Here is a 25,348-nt window from a genome sequence, read left to right as displayed (position 1 = left end):
AGCCACAAAATGCATTGTTTTGTTTGCTAATAAAAGTTCTGTCTGACACTTGGCTAACCTCAATCCAATATGGAGTTCATTAATCCCACTAAAAGTTGTTGGGATGGGAATTAGGGCCGCCTCTGCATGTTCTCTCATTTGGACTCTCATATCTGCCAAACTTGCACTTTTCTTTGTCTAAAAGTCATTCAAATATCAAATGAAGAATTTTTATAAGTTTTTCTTCAATTTGGTTACAACCCACGTTGCTGTTACCATAAACAGAAAATTCAAGCGTTTACCTATATGTACTTCAAAAATTAAGGACATTATTAGCTTTATTTAACAAGGCAAAAATAAAGTTCAGTAACACACAGCAACCAATTAGAATTGATCTATCAGTAATTTGACTCCAGGTATAAAAACTGTTCTAATTATTTGTGACAGTCTTGTGCCATGTTAAGTATATTTGTAGTATTATCTTGAGTTAATTATTCATGGTATAATTAGCTCTACTTGAAAGGTTAACACATTTGTTTTCCGTAAGCAGCAGCTGCTTTGCGAAATATTTAGACATTATGCTTCCTGTGGGTAGTGAAAAGTGGTTTGGTGGTTGTCTGAACAAGTATTGCTGAATGTGGACCTGCACTTGTACAGTATGTAACTGAGAATGGAACCCTTATGCCCCATACACACGGTCGGAATTTCCTGCCAGCAAAAGTCCGATGTGAGCTTTTCGTCGAAAATTCCAACCGTGTGTATATGCTCCATCAGACTTTTGCTGTCGGAATTTCCACCAGCAAAAGTTTGAGAGCAGGTTCCCAATTTTTCAGACGGAAAAAATTCCTATCGGAAAATCCGATTGTCTGTAGCAGTTCCCACGCGCAAAATTCTGACACATGCTCAGAATCAAGTACGAGACGGGAGCGCTCTGTCTGGTAAAACTAGCGTTCGTAATAGAGATTCACATTCGTCACGCTAAAAATTCTGGGATCTTTTAATGCAGCGCATCCTTTTGTTCTTTATAATGCTAGAATAATGAAGTTGTTTTGCTGCTGAAATTCATAAAATAATAATAGTGCAGCGCAAAACAAACAATTTTAAACTATACATACAGAAAGTTAAAACATATGATATATGATATATAATTAAAAATTATATAATAGAGTCCATATAAAGTGCTCAAGTGCAAAAAGATGATCCAAAACGGAATAAAATAGTGCAAAAATCCAAAGGGTGATATCCAGAAGGAACCTCCACCAAATAGCAGGAATGGCCTCTCACCTTACAACTTCGACCTGCAATAGGTCACAAAGCATAATCAGAGAACCACCTGTTCTCAGAGGACAGCAAGCAATGCAGCAGTAGAACCACGATATCAGTCAGACTCAGGATCAGGACATGGCAATCAGGGCATAAAAAACAAGGGAGAGGAAATCTAGTGCTCTCTGAAGCCAAAATACATTTATTTAAGAATAAAAAGCGAATACACTCACTGTATAAGCACTCTCAAACGAGTGCAGCGAAACAGCATAAAACATCCATAAGAGCATGGGTTTCAGTCTAGGTCGGCGATCGCAGTAGACGTCACATGTGGCCCCATCCCCTCGTACGACGTTACGTTCCTATGAGCGGGACTTCATCAGCGTGGGGTGAAAAAAGGCAGCATGCAAACGTCCCACTGTCTAGGTATAAGAAGCCTGTGGCTGCCATGACACACCCACTAGTAATCAAGCCCTCCCATCAATCCTAATTAGACAACAAAGACTGTCAGCAAAGGAAGGCACAAACTGCACCATGATGGAAAAAAGTGACAGATTCGATCATAATGGGAAAAAGGAAACACATTCGATCGGAATACTATCAAAGGGCAGACTCCTAAATACCAAAAGTTATATATATGCAATAAGGATAGAAATCCTCAAAAGCAAAAAAGACCCCTTTAAAAAGAAATCTTACATAAAAAATATATATGACGTCAGCCACGATCGCACACCCAAATTACTTAAAATACATCAAAAACACATATGTAAATCCTTATATATTAACCCATTAAGGTCTCGAAAAGGAACACTACGTGTAACAGATAGATACTGGACATAAATGTTAAGAATATTAAAAATAAAAATAAAAATATTAATATTAAAATATATATATAAAATATAATATATACAAAATATAATTAAAAATATTTAAAAATATTTAAAAATGCCATCCGGCTAAATGGGGTGGTGACTTCCATAGTACATGGAGACCAAGCTGGGTTCATGCCTAACAAATCAACGGCGGTTAATTTGAGAAGGTTGTTCCTTAATATACAAGCGCGGGCAGACAACATGGGCAGTAGGGCTCTACTATCCTTAGACGCAACAAAAGCCTTCGATAGTATCGATTGGAATTATCTTTGGACCGTTTTGCGGAAATTCGGATTTGGCCCTATCTACATTTCCTGGGTGCGGCTGCTGTACAGCCAGCCGCAGGCAGCGATACGGACATTTGGCTCGTTGTCGGCGGGCTTTGCACTGAGGAGGGGGACTCGGCAGGGTTGCCCCCTGTCCCCCCTCCTCTTTGCCCTGGCTATTGAGCCGCTGGCCATGAGTATCAGGGCTAACCCCCGCATCACCGGTTTTTGCTATGGCGACATGCAGGAAAAGGTGATGTTGTATGCTGATGATACGCTTCTGCTGCTGGGAGACACGGATTCCTCCCTTAGAGAGGCTATGATGGCAATCACAGAGTTTGGAAAATTCTCTGGCTTGCTCATAAACTGGACAAAGTCAGCACTGCTTCTGTTGGATGGTGATGACACACAAGTAATTAACGCTGTTTGCCCCTTATCCATTACTTCATCCTTTAAATATCTAGGGGTACAGGTAACGGCCCGGCCACGAGATTTCATACATCTAAATATTTCCCCCCTGTTGTTGAGGTTTAGGGATAAGGTTAAAACTTGGAAGGCCCTGCTTCTGTCGGTTGCTGGGAGGGTGAATCTAATCAAGATGATACTCATGCCGCAACTGCTGTACTTTCTACACAACACCCCCATGGTCATCCCCCTGAAAGTCTTTCACACCGTGAACAGTATTTTTCGGGGACTTATCTGGAAGGATAAGAACCCTAGGATTAAGTTGGAACACCTGCAGAGACCTAAAGATAGCGGGGGATTGGCGCTGCCAAACCCCTGGCTATACTATTTGGCGGCTCAGATGCAGCAGCTGGTTGGCATGTTTCGGCCGACGGTGCGGTCCTCGGCTCAGAGGCTTATGGAGCACACCGTGGGCGGAGGTCCGATCCCTGAGGCGTTGGAGGCGCAGGCATTTGCTAGACCGCACAAGAAGCTCCCCACATTTAGTCTGATTCAGAAGGTATGGAATAAGGTTAAATATGTCCAAGGCGCAGAGGGTTACACGAAGTACAGTCCCATATGGCTAAACGACACGTACACTGAACTGGCTAAACTACAGTCCGGTGCCAGGTGGAAACACTATGGGATTACACACCTTACCCAAATATTCCGAAACGGGGTACTTCGCACGTTTCCGGACTTGCGGGAGGCGTTTGGCCTGCCACAGTCCATGTACTTCTCATACATACAGTTGAGACACGCAGTGGCGGCACAGGGTCGCTCCTCTGAGTGGTGCCTGTCGCCGACCCCTGCTTTTGATCTTCTGGGGGAGGCTGGGACGTCTAAGGGCTTTATCTCCCAATGCTATGCCATCCTGTTGCAGTATGTGATGAAGCAGCATCCCCTGAAGATACGGGAAAGGTGGGAAGCTGATGCAGGGGACTTGGACGGGGAACAATGGGAGGAAATTTTTCAGGCAGTAGGCAAGTGCTCACTGAATGTCTCACAGAGGCTCACGCAACTGTACATTTTGTTACGAATATATTATACCCCACACAGACTCCATAGAATGAACCCACAGCTCGACCCTACCTGCACCAGGTGCAAGAGAGACCATGGAGACCTGATACATATGCTGTGGAGATGCCCAAAACTCCACACATATTGGGCGGGAGTCGTGAGTACCATCAACTCAGCATTTGGAGTGTCTCTTCCGCAGGACCCGAGGGCTTGTCTCTTGGGGGCTCTGGAGGAGTATGAATGGGAGGAGATGGACAGGGAGGCGGTGCAAAGGGTCTTATTCCAAGCTAGGAAGCTCATTATGGTTCACTGGAAGGCCGAGGCTCCTCCGACGCTGGCTGAATGGATCAATAACATTGGGACAGTGCTGAGGATGGAGAAGGTGATATATCAACACAGGGGTAATGCCCAAAAATTTGAGAAGTTATGGGCAAAGTGGCTGGATGTGCCGGGTCTGGCCCCTGTGGACCTGGTGATGGACAGGCTTCTGGGCATTAATATTGGGTGAGGTGGGCATTGAGCCAATTGTCGGGAGGGAAATGTTTGACTTGCTTGGGGGGGGGGGGGGGGTTTACCTCCTGTTCATAGATGTATTCTGAATATGTGGCTGTCTCGCTGCAGATCTTTATTTTCCCCGCACTGTTAAGGGGACTTTGTATACCTTGTACCTCTGTAAACTAAACTAAATAAAATTTTGTTGGATTAAAAAAAAAAAAAAAAATATTTAAAAATATACAGATACATGAGAAAGGGGGGATTATCTATTGGAAATGAAACAATTAAGGTCAAACTCTACATTTAAACCAGCTGGCGAGGATACTTTAGTCTCATATATCCAATAAGACTCACGCCGACTCAATTGGCGGATGTAATGTCCCCCTCGCCAATGTTTTGTAACTTTTTCAATGGCCCAGAATTTTAACAGAGTTCAGACAAATGTATTTCTTTATTATTTCTCATGATCTCACGGAAAATTTTTTTTTCCAGATCTCCATAATAATGTTTAGAATAATTTTTTTATAGTCATCTATTTTTATTTTATTTTTTAATCCAAATCTCACGTTGTTTTTAATAATTGTTTTTAATTATTTTCTAGTGATCTCCATATATAATAATATCAATGCATTTTTGTGCCTCTGTGCTTTTGGAAAGGATCAGGGACTTTTTTCCCACAGCATGCAGCGTTTTGCATGTAATAGACTTCAATAGACCCCCTTGTGACAATATGGATCCATCATGCAGGGGTGGGGTCTCTGGATGATGTAATCCGATGGCCACAACCCATAGTTCTATAAGAAATGTGCGACATTGGAGCGGACAGATCAGTGGGACCCATCGTTGGAGGAGGGTCTTTATTTTATTTTCAGTGGGTCGGCGGTGGGAGTGGCGGTAGAGGAAGAAGACCGGAGAAAGAAGAAGACAGGAGGAAGAAAAAGAAGACCGGAAGAAGACAAGCAGAGGAAGAAGACATTTTTTATAGAGGACTTGTCAAAAACTTTGTCACACTACACTACTTTTTTGGTAAATGGGTAGAGGTACAATATTCTCCATACTCATTCACATGGGGGGGATGAGGATCTGGGGGCTTCCGCATTTTGATAAGCCCCCTGACCACAGACCCCCACAACGGCCAGCCAGGGTTGTGGGGAAGAGGCCTCTCTGCTCAACAGCACCCCCCTTATGTTAAGAACATGCGGCCTGGTATGGTTTAAAAAGGGGGGTACTCGCTTGTCCCCTTCCTTACCTGAACTGTGGGGTAGCATGTTCGGATTAAGGGTCTGGTATGGATTTTGGGAGGACCCCATACCCTTTTTTTTTATTTTGTCATGGGGTGTCCCCTCCAAATCCATACTTGAGGGCCTTTTTTTTACAGTCAGCTGACAACTGATGACTTATCGGTCGTTAATGACGCAGTGGCTGACTTCCCAGACCCCTTTTTAGCAACTGGCTATATACAACGGTTGTAAAAAAAAAACTCCACAAAAGCAGAACACAAATCACGGTTAAAAAAACAGGGTTAAAAAAATGCGGAAAACACAGCAAAAAGCACTGCAAAAACTTTCAAAAGCAACATGCCTAGATGTAAATCGAGCCTAAATAAGGGTGCTGGACACTGACTATCTGTAGGACACCAGTGATGATATCCTTCTCACAGGTTTTGATGGCTTCCAGAGTAGTATCTCTCCTATTTGTATGCCTAATTAAGTGTTCATTGACAATTGATTCTGTTTGTGTACTGCCATTTGAAGGTTATGAAATGAAAATGTATGTGCTGTACCATGGGAATTGCCATGCAAATGAAGCAGTCTTCGCTCCTTGGCCAGGTGGGTGGCCTATGTATCCCTTCTGGACTAGAAACCTTGTACACTAACATCATCAAACTACTTTGTCCAGTGCTGCCACGCATAACAGCTTTTTTTGGTTGATATTTTTAAGCATAAAGAAGAAATATAGTGCTCTCCGCCAGACAGAAACTTTTTAATGTATATAGATAACAAACACTTACAAACAGGGCACTATACCAGGTATAACAGCGTTTATTTTTCAGTGTGTACGATGGCTGCGGGTGACATCATTATCTATGTTTCTTCTTTATGCTTCCATGATCCACACTACATTGTAGTAAATTGTGATCTTACTGGTTGCTGTTATCATCTGACTCTGGAACACCTGATTAGAAGCCTGAATCATCTTTAACATTACCCACAAGGGAAGTTGTTTATGACCCTCTATTATCTAAGGGTCTACAGTGGGAGGTGAGCTGCCAATCTTATCACTGGTGGAGGTCCCTCACTATTCACGTTATCACCTGCATGTTACATCTATATGTCACCATTGAAGATCACAAGGATGTTTTTTTAGATATATGGACTAGAAATAGCACTGCACTGTCTTTTATATAATATTCTTCCCTAACAACCTCATGCAAAGGAGGATGGAAGGACCCTTCCTTGTCTTGACTGTGTGAGCCCTATCTCTTATAGCGCTGACTTTTGCCTGAGGTAAAAGCACTCTTTTTTTGGGCTGTGTCTATAACCAGACCCAAGTACTCCAGCCCCTTTACTAGTTGTAAGGATGATTTCTCTAAGTTGAGAATCAAACCCAGATGTTCCAAATACCCGACCGTGCTGAGCACATTCCGGTCTAACCGTGCTACGGTTTGATCTATCAGCAGCAGGTTGTCTAGATATGCCATGCTATACCCCGGGCCCTTAGTTTTGCCAGAAGCGGAGCCAGAACCTTTGTAAACATGCAAGGCGCGGTGGCCAACACAAAGGGCAAGGCCACAAACTGAAAATGGCGCTGTTCTACTGCCAACCGCATTAACCTCTGGTGAGCGGGGGAAATTGTAACATGTAGGTATGCATCCTTGATGTCTATTGACGCTAGAAGCTCTCCTTTCCTCAGGGTGGACACTACTGACCAGATTGATTCCATGCTAAAAGAGCAGATGTTTAGAAACTGATTCAGACCTTTGAGATCTAGAATGGGTCTGACATCTCCATTTGGTTTTGGCGCCGTGAAGAGATTTGAATAAACCCTGCTCTTCTAAAGGGGGGCTCTATGATCACACCCTGAGACATCAATCGGTCTAGCACCTGAAATAAATACCCTTTTTTCACTGGGTCTTTGGGAACGTTTGATCTTAGAAAACTTGTAACTTAGAGTTACTGTGGAGATGACCCATCTGTGCTGGACCTCTTCCCGCCAGGCTCCTGAAAACTGCAGAAGCCTTCCCCCCACTCGATTGAGCAGGGGCGCCTCTTCATAAGAAGGCCTTGGGACTCTGCTTTGCAGACTTTTGTCCCCAGGGATTTTTCTGGCCCTGAACCTGACTTTGAGGCCTACCTCTTGAACCTGATGGCGGAGGCCATCGTGACTGCCTAGAGGCTGTCACCCCAGAAACAGGAGAGGAAGAACCGGAAGAAGGGTACTCTTACCACATGAAATCCTTTGGATGTATCTATCCAAATCATCTCTGAACAATCTTTCCCATGAAAAGGAAAACTAGCTAATAGCTTTTTGCATGGTAGCTCAGCTGACCAATGCTTTAGCCACAGCACTCTACACATATATAATAATAGGAGCGCAAGGTGTGACGTCTGATGAATAGAATCTTTAATAGCGTCAACAGCAAAACATAAGTCCCTTGGAAGCTCAGCAACATCTGGGACCTCATCCCCCTTGACAACCTGCTTAATTTTGTCATTTAGGGATTGACAAATGCCTATTGCTGCTACCGCAGGCTGCGCCACTGCACCAGACACAGCAAATGAGCCCTTTATCAGCTGGATCCTTGAATACTTGGACATTGTCTACTGGACAAGTCAGACTCTTATTCAGAGAAGATATAGCAGTGTCTACTGCTGGCACACTTCACCTTTTAGGGAACTTTTCCTCCATAGGATAAAGAATAGAAATCTTTTGGGAGGAAGAAAATGTCTGTCTGGATGATCCCAGTCAGCATAGATAAGCTGTTCCAGCAATGGGTGCATAGGGAAAGAATGTGAGCCCTGAGGAGGCTTTAGAGAACCCAAAGAGGAAAAGGGAACTTCAGCCATCTCTGCCAGGGGCAACTTATATCCAGAACGGACTGATTCCGTAAGGGATTGAACTAGCAATCTTTGAGATTATGAGGCTGAGAAGGATTCTTCTGAGACTGAATCCCCAAAGGAGGTGCCAGCTTCACCTAAGTGTATATCAGCATCCCCAACCCACTCCTGATCCCCTGATGATGGGCACAGGGCAGAGGAAGGGCATCTATCGCACTTCTTCCCAGCCTGGGAGGAAGATGAGAGCATACCAGCTATTTTCCCCTCCAAACCAGCCAATGCGGCAGCCAAATCATCTTTGGTGACATACACAGAGGCTGGAATGTTGGAGGTAGCTACAATGCTGGACAAGCTCAATAGCTCATGCTGACCGCTGCACTTTTGTGCTCCTCTTTACTGTTTTTTGTTCCTCTCTTGTGGGAATACATAGTGCTAAGCACAAAGCAGAGGTACTAACACCATGCATCTACTGCTGAGCTAAGTCCAGCAATGGGTTAATATGTCGCTATCAATGCTCAGCCTGATGCTGAGTAGATGTGTCTGAGGATGCCTGTACCCAACACCCATACAGAGCTTACTTTCCTGGATAAGTCTCTGTGTCCCTTCATCAGCCATTAGTTTACCACAGCCTGTAGACTTTTAAAAGAATTGGCCGGCCTGCGCCGTGAATATCGTGCACACAGAACGCACATGCACATCGGCGGCACTAAGCCCCCCGTGACATCCTCTCTCTCCTTCTCTTCAGGAGGAGGGTAATTCCCACGTGCGCGTGCACAGTGGCCCCGTTTGACGGGAATCCCGGGGGGTAGGGGATGGGGGACATGCAGCAGGGGGACACCCAGTGCCCTGGAAACAGTGGGGGGAGACACTCTAACCCCCTCAAATGGCCTAACAGGAGTGGAGTGAAAAGAGCAAACGCTGTCCATAAGCACTGTTGACACAGTACTATCTGGGTAAGCATGGTAATGTTGACACCAGGTATGTTACACCCTCTAGTGGTAAAAACAGGCAAGACATCATCCACTCAGGAAAAAAAGATGTCCACAACAGTTTCGTAAGACTTCTCTTTACCTTACCCTTCCCGCCGCAGGATACTGCTGGAAATCACAGACAGATACAATCTTTACCCTTTATGGCGGGTTTGTTTCATGACAGACCATCAAGGACCAGGTCCCCTTTGCATATAGGGTCCACTCCCTTGGACCTGTACAGCACCCTGCCAGAGCAAACCTATGATATGGAATGTGACCAAGGCGCTGGGTCCCAGGGTCCAGCTCTCAGAGAGAAGCATTACAGGCAGAACCTTTTTCTTCTGTTCCGAGGCTCGGGTACCATCCATTTTAGCCCTTTTGTTTCAGGCTCTTTGAATGGAACTGATTACATAGCCCCTTGAGCCTATCCAGGACCAGCTACAGAGCTCTTCTGAGCACTTCATTAACCGTGACCAACACCTTAGACACTGGCGAAAAACTGAGGTGCTCCCTGTATGGGAGGGGTTATATAGAGGGGGACTTCCTGTCTTTGAGTATGCCAGTGTCCAATCACTTGAAGGTGGCGTATAACCCACATAGTAATGATTATGGTGCTTTGTGTCCCGTGATGTACAATAAAAGAACTTGAATATGTCTTAAGTTTCAAACAACTTTTTGCATCATTTACATTTTTCACTTTTAACTTTCAGCTTAGTTTTCAGAGAAAAATTGGAGTTTTGTACTGTAAGAGTGGACAAGCTACTGAAGAAGAAATGTATAACAATGAGACAGCTGGACCAGCTTTTAAGGAATTTGTGAGCCTTCTAGGGGATGAAATCAGACTGAAGGGGTTTGACAAATATCGTGCACAGCTGGACAATAAAAGTAAGTGATTTTTTTTTCCCTGAAGCTGGCCTCAGGCAAATGTTTACACAAGAAAAACATTTGCCAGTCTTCCAATTTAAGGCTTTGGGTGCCTACTTCAATCCTCTCTTTTACCAGACGAACAGGTATTAAAAACTCACTTCTGGGAAATCCCTGCATGCCAAAATAAGCATTTCTGGTAGTTGAAGCAATCTAAGACCACTTTCACACTGAGGCATTTTTCAGGCGCTTTCACGCTAAAAACAGCCTAAAAAGGTCACAAAAACGTATTTCCATTAAAATCAATGAATGCTTTCACACTGGGGCAGTGTGCTGGCAGGGCTGTGAAAAACTCCCCTCTCGATTGAAAGGAATGGAAAGCTCTTCAAAAGCGCCTGAAAAGCGCTTCAAAAGCGCTCAGTGTTTTTACTGGCAGTTTAGAAGCGCCACAGTGTGAAAGTGGCCTTACTCAATCCTATGGAAGCACTATAAGGCCCCGTACACACGACCAGTTTCCTCGGCAGAATTCAGCTTCCGACCGAGTTTCTGGCTGAATTCTGCCGAGAAACCCGGCCGTGTGTACACTTTCGGCCGAGGAAGCCGACGAGGACCTCGGCGAGGAAATAGAGAACATGTTCTCTATTTCCTCGTTGTTCTATGGGAGCTCTCGGCCCGCCAAGGTCCTCGGCGGCTTCAGGGCTGAACTGGCCGAGGAACTCGATGTGTTTGGCACGTCGAGTTCCTCGGCCGTGTGTACGGGGCCTAAGACTTGGCCTTTACATTCAGTACAATGAATATTAATAAACAATGAAATTGTGCTGTTACTATACTAATGCACACCTGTAAAGAAGAGAATGAATACCTACCTCTCCTACGGACAGCTCTATCAAAAACTGCACTGATCCTGAGAAATTGTCCTCCCTGAAGTCCAGTGGGTTTAACAATGCTGGGATAGTTGATCTCATAGTTCCATTGCAGCTCTTATAGAATTTTCCTTGTGACCTCTACCCCACTACTTTATCCTGTGGTGACATTGAGGTCAGCATAAGGAACTTCCAAGGGCTGTGGGTGACCCAGGAGATCGACATTTCCAAATGTGCCAGTTCCCCTGCAGCTTTTAGGGTGGTTATTTCTTAGGTTTGGGACAGTATTTACCAACAGAGGAGGTAACCATTCCCTTCCTCATTTTACAGATATTCAATCCCCAGCAAGCTTTAGTGTAAGCAACGGGATTGCTTTAACTTAGCAAAACTCCAAAAGGGTCTATCTATCAATGTTTTCATGCAATAATCACACAACTTTCACCAAAGCTTTACCCATTTCTTACATATGATTGGATTAGAAAAATGTGTGAATCTTGTGTGAATGTTGCTTGAAAACATCAGCTAATTGATTATGTATTCAAACAGCCCAGAAATCTAATTGCTCATTTGTGATTCTCCTTGTGAACACTTCTATTCTGTACGAATTATATAACATAATTTTTAAAGCATGCTGCAAGGTTTTGTTAAACTTTGATTATTTATTTCAGGACGTTGCCAATTTGTTTGAATGATTGTAAAATTTGTATAGCATTTAACCAATCTTATAGAAACCCACTAATATATACACAGAATTCATAATGTCAATGTTAAAAATACAAATATTTTATAACTACTAGCACTTTCATTGTACTTGTTCACAGCTGACAGCACGGGTACTCACTCTCTCTATACTCGTTACCAAGATTATGAGATCATGTTTCATGTATCAACAATGCTCCCATTTACTGCAAGCAACAGTCAACAGGTAACCAAAGAAAAATAAGCATCAACAAATATCTCAGGCGATTGCTTACTTTTTATTTTATAACTGATAATCTAATCACATTATGTGGACAGTAATCCATAATTTATATCACATTCATGTTTCTGTCTTCATGTTGTTGGAAGCATTTTATTGTACTTTTTTTGTACATACCCTAAAACACATGCATATTTTAATTCCCTTTTTGGAGTTTTATTGAGGTGCTAAACAGACCTTATAAAGTTATTATACATAATATAAAATACTAGGGCCTATGGGCCAGATCCACAGAGAGAGTACGCCGGCGTATCTACTGATACGCCGGCGTACTTTCAAATTTCCCGCGTCGTATCTTTAGTTTGAATCCTCAAACCAAGATACGACGGCATCTGGGTTCGATCCGACAGGCGTACCGCTTCGTACGCCTTCGGATCGTAGATGCAATACTTTGGCGTCCACTGGGTGGAGTTCGCATCGTTTTCCACGTCGGGTATGCAAATTAGCTTTTTCCGACGATCCACGAACGTACGCGTGGCCGTCACATTCTCTTACGTCGTCTCTAGTCGGCTTTTTCCGGCGTATAGTTAAAGCTGGTATTTTGCGGCGTATAGTTAGACTTGCCATGTTAAGTATGGCCGTCGTTCCCGCGTCGAAATTAGATTTTTTTGCGTAAGTCGTCCGTGAATAGGGATGGACGTAATTCACGTCTAAGTTAAAAAAATGACGTCTTTGCAAAGTCATTTAGCGCAATGCACGGCAGGAAATTTAGGGACGGCGCATGCGCAGTTCATTCAGCGCGGGGACGCGCTTCATTTAAATGAAACACGCCCCCTACTCGCTGATTTGAATTACGCGCCGAGAGACACTACGCCGCCGTAACTTACGGCGCAAATTTTTTTTTGGATTCAAAGAATTAAAAAGTAAGTTACAGTGGCGTAGCGTATCTCACATATGCTGCGCCCATCTAAATGTATGTGGATCTGGCCCTATGTTTTTACACCAGCCTTTCATCTGCAGACTATTGGGTTGGTAAAGAATAAAGAGATTTCAAACTCTTTTGTTTAGATGTAGCATATAACAATTTTCTATATTTAAAATGTGGACCTTTTTTGTGTGCTGGGTTTAGCTGATGATGCATCCACATATGGCAGTATTCAAGTTCATATTCATTAGGCTTCATGCACAAGGGGGAAGTAAGAGGGCCATCCATAGTACATCAGTGCCAGCAGCCTGTCAAGATCCACAACAGACTGAAATATTCAGCTGCTGTATACAGATGTATGCACATAACTGTACCCAAGTACCACTAGCATCTATAAATCTTCATACAGCAGCTGCATATTTTAGCCTGTCATTGATTTTGACTGGCTGCTAACAGTGGGCTGTATGCTGCATATGTGACTGCCAGGCAGAGAATTATGCCCCAGTGTATGCTGTATGGCCCTCTTGCAGCAACATGCATGAAGCCATGAAGGATTAAAAAAAAGACTGCAAATATTTTGTGTTACAGAAAACTTTAAACAACTCAAAGAAGCATTGCGCCTCACACTTGTAATACTTAAAATAAATCATTATGGTTGCATAGTAAAGTGTTCGTTATATGGCATAAAAGAGAACATTTTAATGGGGGGAGCAGAATAGCAGCTGTGTCCCAGATGGTCTGTGGAGTGCTGCCAGCCAGGGGGGGGTGGGGTGGGCACTCCCAGCATCTGTCCCAAGTGAATGTGGAAAGACTGCCGGGAAAACGGTCCAACCCACGGTATTGGCGGAGGTTTCAGGGGGATGTCTGCAAGTGAAGTTCTCAGGGTACAGTATTTTAGTCGAATAAAATATCCAGTACATTAAAGTTGACTAAAATTTTCAGTACATTTTAGTTGACTAAAACATAATGGGCCGGATTCAGAAAAGAGATACGCCGGCGGATCTCCTGATACGCCGGCCGATCTCCTGATACGCCGGCCGATCTCCTGATACGCCGTCGTATCTCTGAGTCCGGCCGTCGTATCTATGCAACTGATTCATAGAATCAGTTACGCATAGATCTCCCTAAGATCTGCCAGGTGTAAGTGACTTACACCGTTGGATCTTAGGCTGCAATTCCAGGCCGGCCGCTAGGTGGCGCTTCCGTATCTTTTACGTGACGAATATGCAAATGAGGAGTTACGCCGATTCAGAAACGAACGACCGCCCGGCGTTTTTTTTTTACGTCGTTTGCGTTCGGCTTTTTCCGGCGTATAGTTACCCCTGCTATATGAGGCGTAGCTAATGTTAAGTATGGCCGTCGTTCCCGCGCCGAGTTTTGAATTTTTTACGTCGTTTGCGTAAGTCGTTCGCGAATACGGCCGGACGTAATTTACATTGAAACCAATGTCCTTGCAACGTCATTTGGAGCAATGCACGCTGGGAAATTTTGCGGACGGCGCATTGCGCAGTACGTTAGGCGCGGGGACGCGCCTGATTTAAATTTTACACGCCCCCTAGCCGCGGAATTTGAATTCCGCCGGGGGATTTACTTTACAGGCAAGTGCTTTCTGAATAAAGCACTTGCCTCAAAAACTTGCGGCGGCGTAACGTAAATCAGATAGGTTACGCGGATCTAAAGATCCGCTGCCCTATCTGAATCTGGCCCAGTGGGTTTAGTTAAATTGTAATGCATTATTTGAGCATTTCTCTAGAATTGCCAAACTTATTATATACGCCTGGAGTAAAAATCCAATAGCGTTATTATTTATGGTATTAAGGTTTGAAGCCTTTTTCTTAATTTTTTTTCTTTCAGCAGCTTAGTAGATTTCCCCTACTTATTCTCATGTGGTAATGCAGTGTTCATTTTGACATCAAATTTGAAATTTCAGTTTAGTTTTAGTCATAATCTTTGACTACAATGTCATTTTAGTTTTAGTTGTATTTTAGTCATCAGAATTGTTCTAGTTTTAGTGGTATTTTAGTAAATTAAAATAAGTGTGATTTCCTTAATGAAAAAATACGACTAATGTTTAAACAATAATAAACAACACAATTAAAATGTCAAATGTATTTGTTTATATACTTAAAGTTACTAAATGTCAATTTAAAAAAATAGATTCAATGTTGTATTCCTAACTCAAAAATATGCCACCTTTTGCTATTATACTTCTCCAAATTCTCAAATTCCCATTGCTATGATGCATTGTTTCAACTTCTTGCTAGAGGGAGACTATTGGGCATGAGCCGAACACCCCCTGGTTCGGTTCGCGGCAGAACTTGCGAACTGACCAAAAGTTCATGCGAACACTGTTAAAGTCTATAGGACCCGAACGTAAAAAAACAAAAGTGATCATTTTAAATGCTAATATGCAAGTTATTGTCATAAAAAGTGTTTGGGCACCCGAGGGGACATGTATTAATGCAAAAAAAAGTTTTAAAAACTGCAGTTTTTCCGGGAGCAGTGATTTTAATAATGCTTAAAGTGAAACAATAAAAGTGAAATATTCCTTTAAATATCATGCCTGTGGGTTTTCCGTTTTCAGAACAGTTTTTGCAGCAAAATGAAATTTCTAAAGGAATAAAAGTCATTTAAAACTGCTTGCGGCTGTAATGTAAACAGCATGGGTCCCCCCCCCCCAACCCATTACCAGGCCCTTTGGGTCTGGTATGAATAGTAAGAGGAACCCCGCACCCAAATAAAAAAAAAGGCGCGGTACCCAAAACATATATACTCTGAACAACAGTATACAGTATCCCCGGGTTACAAACAAGATAGGGACTGTAGGTGTGTTCTTAAGTTGAATCTGTTTGTAATTTGGAACAGGTAAATTTTTTAAGTGTAGCTCCAGCCAAAAAATCTATTTTTAAGCTTTTTGGATATCACCCCTGTAACGTTTGTTTTGCTGTCTGTGCCCCTGTTCAGAAGATTTCACCTTACTTTCTGTCCCATTGACCATTTGATTTTGAAAATTTGGGATTATTAGGGAAACAAGGAATGGTGATAAAGCATTAGTGGAGACACCTTTTTCCCATATTAAAGGGTATGTAAAGAAATGTTTTTTTTTTTTTTAAATAACAAACATGTTATACTTGCCTCCACTGTGCAGATCGTTTTGCACAGAGTGACCCCGATCCTGGTCTTCTGGGGTCCCTCGGCGGTTGTCTCGGCTCCCCTCTCACAAGAACTCATCACCTTAATGCGAGCGAGCATGGTGATGAGTTCTTGCGGGCGCACTCCTGTGATACAGCAAGCGGCCATAGCCGCTCACTGTATCACTAGGCCCCGCCCCCCTGACACGCCGCGTCATTGGATGTGATTGACAGCAGCGCCAGCCAATGTCTGCACTGCTTTCAATCAACCAATGAATGAGCCGAGAAAAAGGTAGAAAAAGGTATAAAGTCTTGCTACATACTCAAATAAATGAATTAGAAATAATTGTGAATAAATTATGAGGTGAAAAAACATTAATCCCCATACACCAATTAGGAGATTGGGATAAACATTAATATGAGAATAAAGTCCAAAGATTGTGAATGTTCATATGACAAGTGAGTAAACAATTACGTTTTCATCCTTAGCCAAATGAGAGTAATTCACCACCTTTGTGAAAAGAATCCTTAAATATCGTGGTCCAATTGTGCCAGAAAGTAAAAAAGCACAGCCAATCCAGTGAGATCCTTCACCAAAAAGCACACTGATCTGCTTACCAGATCCCGGTGGGCCCTTAATTACAGGGGACCCCAGGTAGCGTGTAGATAAACAAGGCTGCTGGGCTCTGATACTCCAAGGACTGTGTTAGTAATCCTCTCCACACTCCATAACGACATGAATCAGCATGACAGCATGAGGATATGTAATAAGACAAAAAATGCCTCGGATAGTGTAAAAATACTTTAAGATTTAGGCTGCCTTCACACCTGAACGCGGCGTATTGTACCGCGATTTGCCGTGACAAATTGCGGCGTTTTGTCCCGCGATTTGCCGCGACAAAACGTGGCGTTTTTTTGCCTACAATACGCCGGAGGGGTGATTAACATTGTCGGCTATGCCGAACGCCGAAAGCCGCCTGAAAAAAGGGTCCGGGACTTGTTTTGAGCTTCAGGCGTACGGCGTTTCGGCATTCGGCGTGGAGATGTGAACCATCTCCATAGCCGACAATGTTAAATCACCCCTCCAGCGTATTGCAGGCTGCAATAGCGTGGGGTGTCCGGCATAAAAACGCCTAGGTGTGAATGCAGCCTTAATGTAAAAAAGAAGTACAAACATTGCACTTACAAATTAGCAGTACAGATTCGCCTTAAGTCTGCTGTGCCGGCCGGCCACAAGCAGACAGACCCATCCGTTTAGAAGAATTCGAGCAGTCAGGGGATGGTGACGTCAGCGCGCCGCTCGTTCCGCCCTACTAGTTTCGTGAGAGATCACTTCTTCCAGTAGCGGATGAGCCGAGAAGCCTGGCTGAGAAGCAAGCGTGTTCACGGCGCGGAACATTCGAGGGGTCAGGGAAGTAAACGGGGGCTCGGGGGGGGGGCTCTAATCCACAGATGTTTTTTCACCTTAATGCATAGAATGCATTAACCACTTAAGGACCGCTCACTGTATATATACGTCATTTTTGGATGGATATCTGGGTAACGGCAGCAGCTGCTGCCACAACCGAGATATCCATCTTTTCAGCGGTCCTGTCAACGATAACCGTGGTCTCCATGGCGGATTCGCCATGAGATCACTGTTATCGGTGGTGGGAGAGGGCCCCCTCTCCCCCCGCTCTCCGCCGCTTACCAGACCCCCCCCCTGCTCGGCTGGGATACGAGTGAGGGCAAGATGGCCCCCACCCGTCGCTATAGCATAGCAGGGCGGAAGTGACGTAAAAACGTCACTTCCGCCCATGCTTCTTAAAGCAATATTTTCTTGTTGTCATTTTTTCAAATGACAAATTTTTTTTTTGTTTTTTGCATTTTAGTCTAAATATGAGATCTTAGGTCTTTTTGACCCCAGATCTCATATTTAAGAGGACCTGTCATGCTTTTTTCTATAACATAATAGGAATAAAAGTGATCCATTTTTTTGTGTAAAAATTAATAAAATAAACAAAAATAAATAAGAAAACAAAACAATTTTTTTTTAAAGTGCCCCGTCCCGACGAGCTCGCGCGCAGAAGCGAACGCATGCGTGAGTAGCGCCCGCATATGAAAACGGTGTTTAAACCACACAAGTGATGTATCACCGCGATCGTTAGAGCGAGAGCAATAATTATAGCCTTACACATCCTCTGTAGCACAAAAGATGAAACCTATAGAATTTTTTAAACATCGCCTATGGAGATTTTAAGGGTAAAAGTTTGACGCCATTCCACGCGCAGGCGCAATTTTGAAGTGTGACATGTTGGGTATCATTTTACTCGGCGTAACATTATCTTTCACAATATATAAAAAAATTGGGCTAACTTTACTGTTGTCTTATTTTTTAATACAAAAAAGTGAATTTTTTCCAAAAAATGGGCGCTTGTAAGACCGCTGCGCAAATACGGTGTGACAAAAAGCATTGCAACGACCGCCATTTTATTCCCTAGAGTGTTAGAAAAAAATATATATAATGTTTGGGGGTTTTAAGTAATTTTCTAGCAAAAAAATGTTTTAATCTTGTAAACGCCAAATCTGAAAAACAGGCTTGGTCCTTAAGTGGTTAAAAAACTTTTACCTTTACAACCCTTTTAACTCTTACAGGAGATAATTTCCCTTCCTAGGGGTAGATTTCCTCTCGCTTCCTTTTGTCTCCCTCCGTTTGTAAGTAGGAGTCATTTGTAAGTCGGATGTTTGAAAAAAGGGGACCGCCTGTATATACTATATGGCCTGCCCTATACATTCTGCGGAAAATTGAGCCTTAGGTGTTGGTGGTACAGAACACTGTAAGCCCTCACAGATACTCTTGGTGGGTGCAAAAACGGGCCCTCCTGTGAAATATTAGATCAAAAATTTAAATTACACACCCCTGTAAAACAGGGGCAGAAAAATTGGACCTTAGGCAGTGGTGGTGGTGCCACAACACTGTAACCTATCCCAGATTCTCTTGTTGAGCACAGGAACGAGCCCTGCTGTAAAATATTTGATCAAAAATTGTAATTACACGCCTGTGTTAAACAGGGGCTGAAAAATTGGGCCTTAAGCAGTGGTGGTGGTGCCTTGAACCAAAAATATTCTTAGAAGCTATGATCATGAAGATTGATGAGAAATAGGATAGTCCCTCAGCATAGGCAGTCTTTAAGGGATCCTACATCCATAGAAAAATCAATTGGTTACATCAGCATCAGGTGCTTGGTAGCTGGTGATCTAAGACTGATTCATTTTTATGAATGTGAGCCAATCAACAGAGTCTGTGGACAGGTGCACTCTGTGATCGGTTACAAAGCCTCTAGCAGCACTGAATATGCGTTCAGCAAGAATGCTGGATACAAGACATGCCAGTAGCTCAATTGCAAATTGAGCAAGCTCTGGCCAGTGGTCCATCCTCAAGACCCAGTAACCCAGTGGATGTTCTGTTGGAAAGGTCTCCAAGTCTGATCTTGCCCCTAAATGTTCCTGCACCATGTAATTCAGATGCTGGCGATGGTTGCTGGAACCGATCAGACCTTGGTGCTGAGGACTGAAGAATTGTCTGAAGGCATTGGTCAGCCGGCCACCTTCTCCACCGCTCTTTCTGTGACTAAACAAAGCCTCAGCAACACGTTGTCCAGCACCAGGAAATTGTAACCTCCCAGGCTCTGGAAACACATTGCACAAACCTTTCTGCAAGGCCTCCCAAAGATGTTTTATCATCTGCTCCCTCTGCGAAGGCTGGATAAGTTCTGCAACCTTACATTTCCTTTGAAGGTCATTATATGACCGGCAGAAATGACCATAGACTTTCCTGGCCTGCCTCAGGAGATCCTGTAAGCCTGGGTACCTGCTCAAGAACCGCTGCACCACCAAATTCAGGATGTGAGCCAAACAGGGAACATGGGTCAAGTGTCCCTGTCGGAGGGCGGAGAGGAGGTTGGTGCCATTGTCACATACAACCATTCCTGGCTGAAGCTGGCGTGGCGTCAATCACCTCTAAAGCCTGCCCCTGCTGAGCAGACAGAATTTCTGCCCCAGTGTAGCTCCTGTCCCCTAAGCAGACCAACTCAAGCAATGCATGACATCCTTTTGCCTGAGTGCTTGCGTAGCCCCTTAAACGCCTACGGAGCACCGCTGGTTTAGAGGACAAATCTGCAGAGGAAGAGGCCATAGAGGAAGAAGAGGAGGGGTGGAGCAGAGAGCTGTGGCAGAATCACCACTACTAGCATTTTGGAGGCGTGGTGGTGGAACAAGCTCCAACAATGCTGAACCCTGTCCTGCATCATTCCTAGCTGCCAGCAGAGTTACCCAGTGCGCCGTGAAAGAAAGGTAACGTCCATGTCCATTCCTGCTGGACCATGAGTCAGTCAAGACGTGCCGGTAGAGAGCCGAGATGGCCTTCCATGAAAAGAAATGCTGTTTGGGAACCTGCCACTGAGGTACCGCACATTCCACAAATTCACAAAAGGGGCAGAGTCTACCAGCTGAAAAGGCAGCAGTTGCAATGCTAGCAATTTGGCCAAGCTAGTATTCAGACGCTGAGCATGTGGATGGCTGGGACCGAATTTCTTTTGACGGTTTGGCAACTGTGGCAGGGAAATTTGCCTGCTAAAATCGGATTTTCGTGTACCGCTAGCAGATTGTCCGCAAGTACTTGGGACACCTATTTCTATACCTTCATTCCTCTCAGTGCAGGTTTCTGAGAGTACTGAAGGTATAGTAGGGTTGGAGATCTCAGCTAATGAGGAGCAAAGAGAGGTCCGCCTTGTTCTTTGATGTGGGTCTTTTAAGTGCTGTTGCCAATGGACTGCATGGGAGGTCGTCATATGTCTGGTCAAGCGTGTGGTGCCCAAACGGCTGCTGTTTTGGAAAGGCTTGATACGCTTCAGACATACGTTGCAAACAGCAATGGTGTGATCTGCTGCACACGTGTCAAAAAAGGCCCACACCAAAAAAATTCAAAATATGCGGGGAGTCAGCAGCACCCTGCACCTATTAAAATTATTAAAAAAAAGAGAGAATTTGCGCTAGGACCTGCTGAGTGAAAGATAAGTGAGAAAAATGAATAAAAAAAAATGAATGTTAAAAAAAATCTGTGACAGATGTCCTGCCGCTAAGCACTATAACCCTGATATGGGACACAACAAGAAATATACAACAAAAGTACAGCTCTGGATAATAAACAGTGTAAACCATATGTTAAAATAATTATTTGTGATGGTGAATCCTTAAAGTTCAAATAAATAAAAATGACACAAAAGTATTAAAAATTGTGCTAAATAGTCCTTAAATCAGATACAATCCTAATGAAGGTGCAATAAAATCCATAAATGTGAGTGTCCAATAAAGAAATTTGCAGTGTATCAACCAGAAGAATAGTGTCATCCAATTCATGTGTTGCCCGCCACCTAAGGTAGAAATGAAGGCTTACCAAAAAGCCTGCGACCGCCCGTTTAGGGGGGTCAGACAAGGCTCAATAGAGTGATGGTCCTCACTGGAGCAGTGGAATCTCCTTCCACAAACGATCAGCTAGCAGATGATGAATGCGTGATCACAAACACACTAACAGGAGGCAATTCATGCACATCAATGGGCATCTCATTCATTAAGAGCAGACATCCGGTGGGTAGCAAAAATGTTTACAAAAGGAAAAAAGGAAAAACTGATATCGGGGAAACAACTTAATCCAGTCTGGCGGGAAAATTGCTCAGCACTATGCACCCTTCACCTGCTTAGCTCTGGGTTGTGATGCAATAGGGTGGCTGCCCTTAAGCTGCCCCCTGGAGGGCATCCTGCCTCATTGGAGATGTGCCTCCTCCCCCTCCTCTCTTCTACCTCATAATCCCCTCCCTCCTCGTCACTGGAGCAAACTTGGCAGTATGCTACAGCTGGGGGAACATGACTGCCAGTTTCTTGTCCTTATTGGGCACCCCCTCTCTCTAGGCCAGGGGTGTCAAACTCAAATTCATCGGGGGCCGCATTAGCAGTATGGTTGCCCTCAAAGGGACGGTTGTATCTGTAGGACTAGGTGTCCATTATTTATTATCATAAATAATTGTCACTGCATTTTTTTATTACTAGTTTTATCGGGTGTAGGGTTCAGGAGTTTGATGCAAATGGAGCGCAGGTTTAAGGAGTTTGCTGCATATGGAGTGCAGGGTTCAGAAGTATGCTATGGACTGTGTGCAATGTCTGAACTCTGCACCCTCCAGTCTCCTTCCATCCTCCCATCCACCCTGGGATGGGATAGGGTAGGATTGGATGGGGTAAGATGAGATGGGGTGGAGTGGGGTAGGATGGGATGGGGTAGGATGGGATAAGATGGGGTGGGGTAGGATGAGATGGGATGGGATGGGGTTTGGTGTGTGTGGAAGTCATTGGGTGATTACAGATCTCATTGGGTGAGGGATAGAGAGAATGGGAGTGAGTGAGAGAGAAGGGGAATGAGCGAGAGAGACAGGGAGTGGGAGAGAGAAGGGGAGTGGGAGAGAGAAAGAAGGAGAGGGGGTGAGAGAAAGCAAGAGGGTGGTTGAGAGAGAGAGAGAGGGGTGGATGAGAGAGAGAGTGAGAAAGAGAGTGGGTGAGAGAAAGAGGGTGGTTGAGAGAGAGAGAGAGAGGGGGTGTGGATGAGAGAGAGAGGGGGATGGGAGACAGAGAGAGAGATGGGAGAGAGGGGGGATGGGTGAGGGAGAGAGGGGGGATGGATGAGGGAGAGAGAGGGGGGATGGATGAGGGAGAGAGAGAGGGGGGATGGATGAGGGAGAGAGAGAGGGGGGATGGATGAGGGAGAGAGAGAGGGGGGATGGATGAGGGAGAGAGAGAGGGGGGGATGGATGAGGGAGAGAGAGAGGGGGATGGATGAGGGAGAGAGAGGGGGATGGGTGAGGGAGAGAGGGGGATGGATGAGGGGGAGAGAGAGAGAGAGTGGATGAGAGAGGGGGATGGGAGAGAGGGGGGATGGATGAGAGAGGGGGATGGATGAAAGAGAGAGGGGGGAGGATGAGAGAGAGAAAGAGAGGGATGGATGAGAGAGAGGGGGAGGGATGGATGAGAGAGAGAGAGGAGGATGGAGGAGAGAGAGAGGGGGGTGGAGGAGAGAGAGGGATGGATGAGATAGAGAGAGAGGGGGGGAATGGATGAGAGAGAGGGGGGAGGGATGAGAGAGAGGGGGTTGGTGAGAGAGGGGATGAGAGAGGGGATGAGAGAGAGAGAGGGGGATGGGAGACAGAGAGAGAGAGAGATGGGAGAGAGGGGGATGGATGAGGGAGAGAGAGGGGGATGGATGAGGGAGAGAGAGGGGGATGGGTGAGGGAGAGGGGGGGATGAATGAGAGAGAGAGAGGGGGGATGGATGAGAGAGAGAGGGGGGATGGATGAGAGAGAGAGAGGGGGGATGGATGAGGGAGAGAGGGGGATGGATGAGAGAGAGAGAGAGGTGGATGGATGAGAGAGGGGGATGGGAGAGAGGTGGGGATGGATGAGAGAGAGAAAAAGAGAGGGGGATGGATAAGAGAGATAGGGGGGATGGAAGAGAGAGAGAGATGGATAAGAGAGAGAGGGGGATGGGAGAGAGGGAGAGAGGGGGGATGGATGAGAGAGAGGGGGGATGGATGAGAGAGAGAGAGGGTGGGTGGATGAGAGAGGGTGGGTGGATGAGAGAGAGGGTGGATGAGAGAGAGAGAGAGAGGGTGGATAAGAGAGAGGGGGGATGGATGAGAGAGAGAGGGTGGATGGATAAGAGAGAGGGGGGGAGGATGAGAGAAAGAGGGATGGATAAGAGAGAGAGGGGGTGAGTGAAATTGACCCCCCTAGCCTGGCATGCAGTCCTTCCTGTCCCAGCCTCTGTCTGTGGTGGGTGGGTGTGTGCTATGCACCTACCTCCTGCCCATCCTCGTCCCCATGGCACTCGGCAAGACGCCAGAGGCAGTGAGTAGGGCGGGAGGAGGAGAAGCCTGCCTGGGTCCTGGAAGAGGACGGGCCTGGGCCTGAAATTCACTGCAGTGCAGGGCAGGCAGCGGGAGTTCAGGACGGACCGGGTCCAGCTGAGTAGCGGAGGTCACTGGGCTGCTGCTTGGCAGTGGGGTGGAGCCGTGGAGGAGGTTGGAGGGCTCGGTCTGCGCCGCGGTAGGCGACCTGTCTGATGATGCTGAGCTGCTCTCTCTGCTGCAAGAACCGCGGCTGGAGGAGGAGGAGGAGAGGAGAAGGAGGTAGGGGTGGAGTCGGAGTCTCAGAGAGAGCGGGGCACGGTGACATCACTGGTTGCTACACGCCAAGCGGGGTGGCCCTAGCAACCAGTGATTTAGAACTATTTAGTTACAGCGCAGTGAGTGTGGCAGGCATTCCGGGATTGAAGGCTCCCGGGACACGGGACAAAAATTTAAATCATGGGACAATCCCGGGCAAATCGGGACACGTGGTCACCCTAGGTGGCGACCTGCCTGGCGTTGCGCGGGCCACATGGCAAGGTCTGGCGGGCCAGATTCGGCATGCGGGCCTTGTGTTTGCCACCCCTGCTCTAGGCTCACATTACTCTCTTCCTCAACCTGGGTACCATCATCGGAGCCTTCCAGTCGTTGCGCATCCTCCTGCAGTATGTACCTGACACTGAGGTCGAATAGTTTGGGGGACTCCTCTGTGCATGATGGTGGGGCTATGGAAGGAGTGACTGTTGACATGGAGCCAATGGAATAGGCTGCTTTGGCAGCTGCATTGGCAGGCAAACTACTCTGAGCCTGGGTGACAGAGGATGAGGAGGATGAGGACGGCTTTGTTATCCATTCAAACCAACTCTTCTGCATGCTGTGGCTCAATAATATGGCCAGCTGCAGAAAAAAAGGACAAGCGTGCCTCACGGCCACGTGCTGAGGATGCCTCATGTCCACGACCAGCACTGTTGACTGTAGACACAGAGCCTGCTTGCCCTCTTTTAGTGGCCTGTGAGCAACTGCTTCTCCTTGGTGGCCTTCTGGACATGCTTTAAATTTTGTTTAGCAAAACCACACTACACTGTATTGTGTACACCGCCAGAAAAATTGTAGCAACTGCTCATTGGGTGCCTGGTACTGTGTACACCAACAGAAGTGTAATAACAACTATGGGTGCACTGTATTGTGTAATGTGTTCACCGCCAGAAAAGTAGTAGCGAGTAGGGTGCACGGTACTGTGTACACCAACAGAAGTGGAATAACAACTATGGGTTAGGCATGTGCAAAAGGGAAACATTTGTTTTGTTTCATTTTAATTTGTTATTTAATTAATTTCGTTAAGTTAGATTAG

The 25,348-nt window shown here is 45.3% G+C and overlaps 1 protein-coding gene across 5 annotated transcripts in view; it reads left to right on the top strand.

Annotated features, from left to right (window-relative positions):
* Positions 1-25,348, top strand: part of SIPA1 (signal-induced proliferation-associated 1) — a 223,442-nt gene that overhangs the window by 106,177 nt on the left and 91,917 nt on the right. For all 5 annotated transcript variants that reach the window (XM_040328809.1, XM_040328810.1, XM_040328811.1 and 2 more), the window contains 2 exons: positions 10,079-10,253; positions 11,917-12,020. In XM_040328809.1, coding sequence (XP_040184743.1) covers positions 10,079-10,253; positions 11,917-12,020 — 279 coding nt within the window. The remainder of the gene's footprint in view (positions 1-10,078; positions 10,254-11,916; positions 12,021-25,348) is intronic.

This window comes from Rana temporaria, chromosome 11, assembly GCF_905171775.1.
Source record: "Rana temporaria chromosome 11, aRanTem1.1, whole genome shotgun sequence".
NCBI classification, from domain to species: domain Eukaryota; kingdom Metazoa; phylum Chordata; class Amphibia; order Anura; family Ranidae; genus Rana; species Rana temporaria.
Note: the sequence above shows the minus strand (reverse complement) of the source record. Positions and strands in the feature narration are given on the sequence as shown.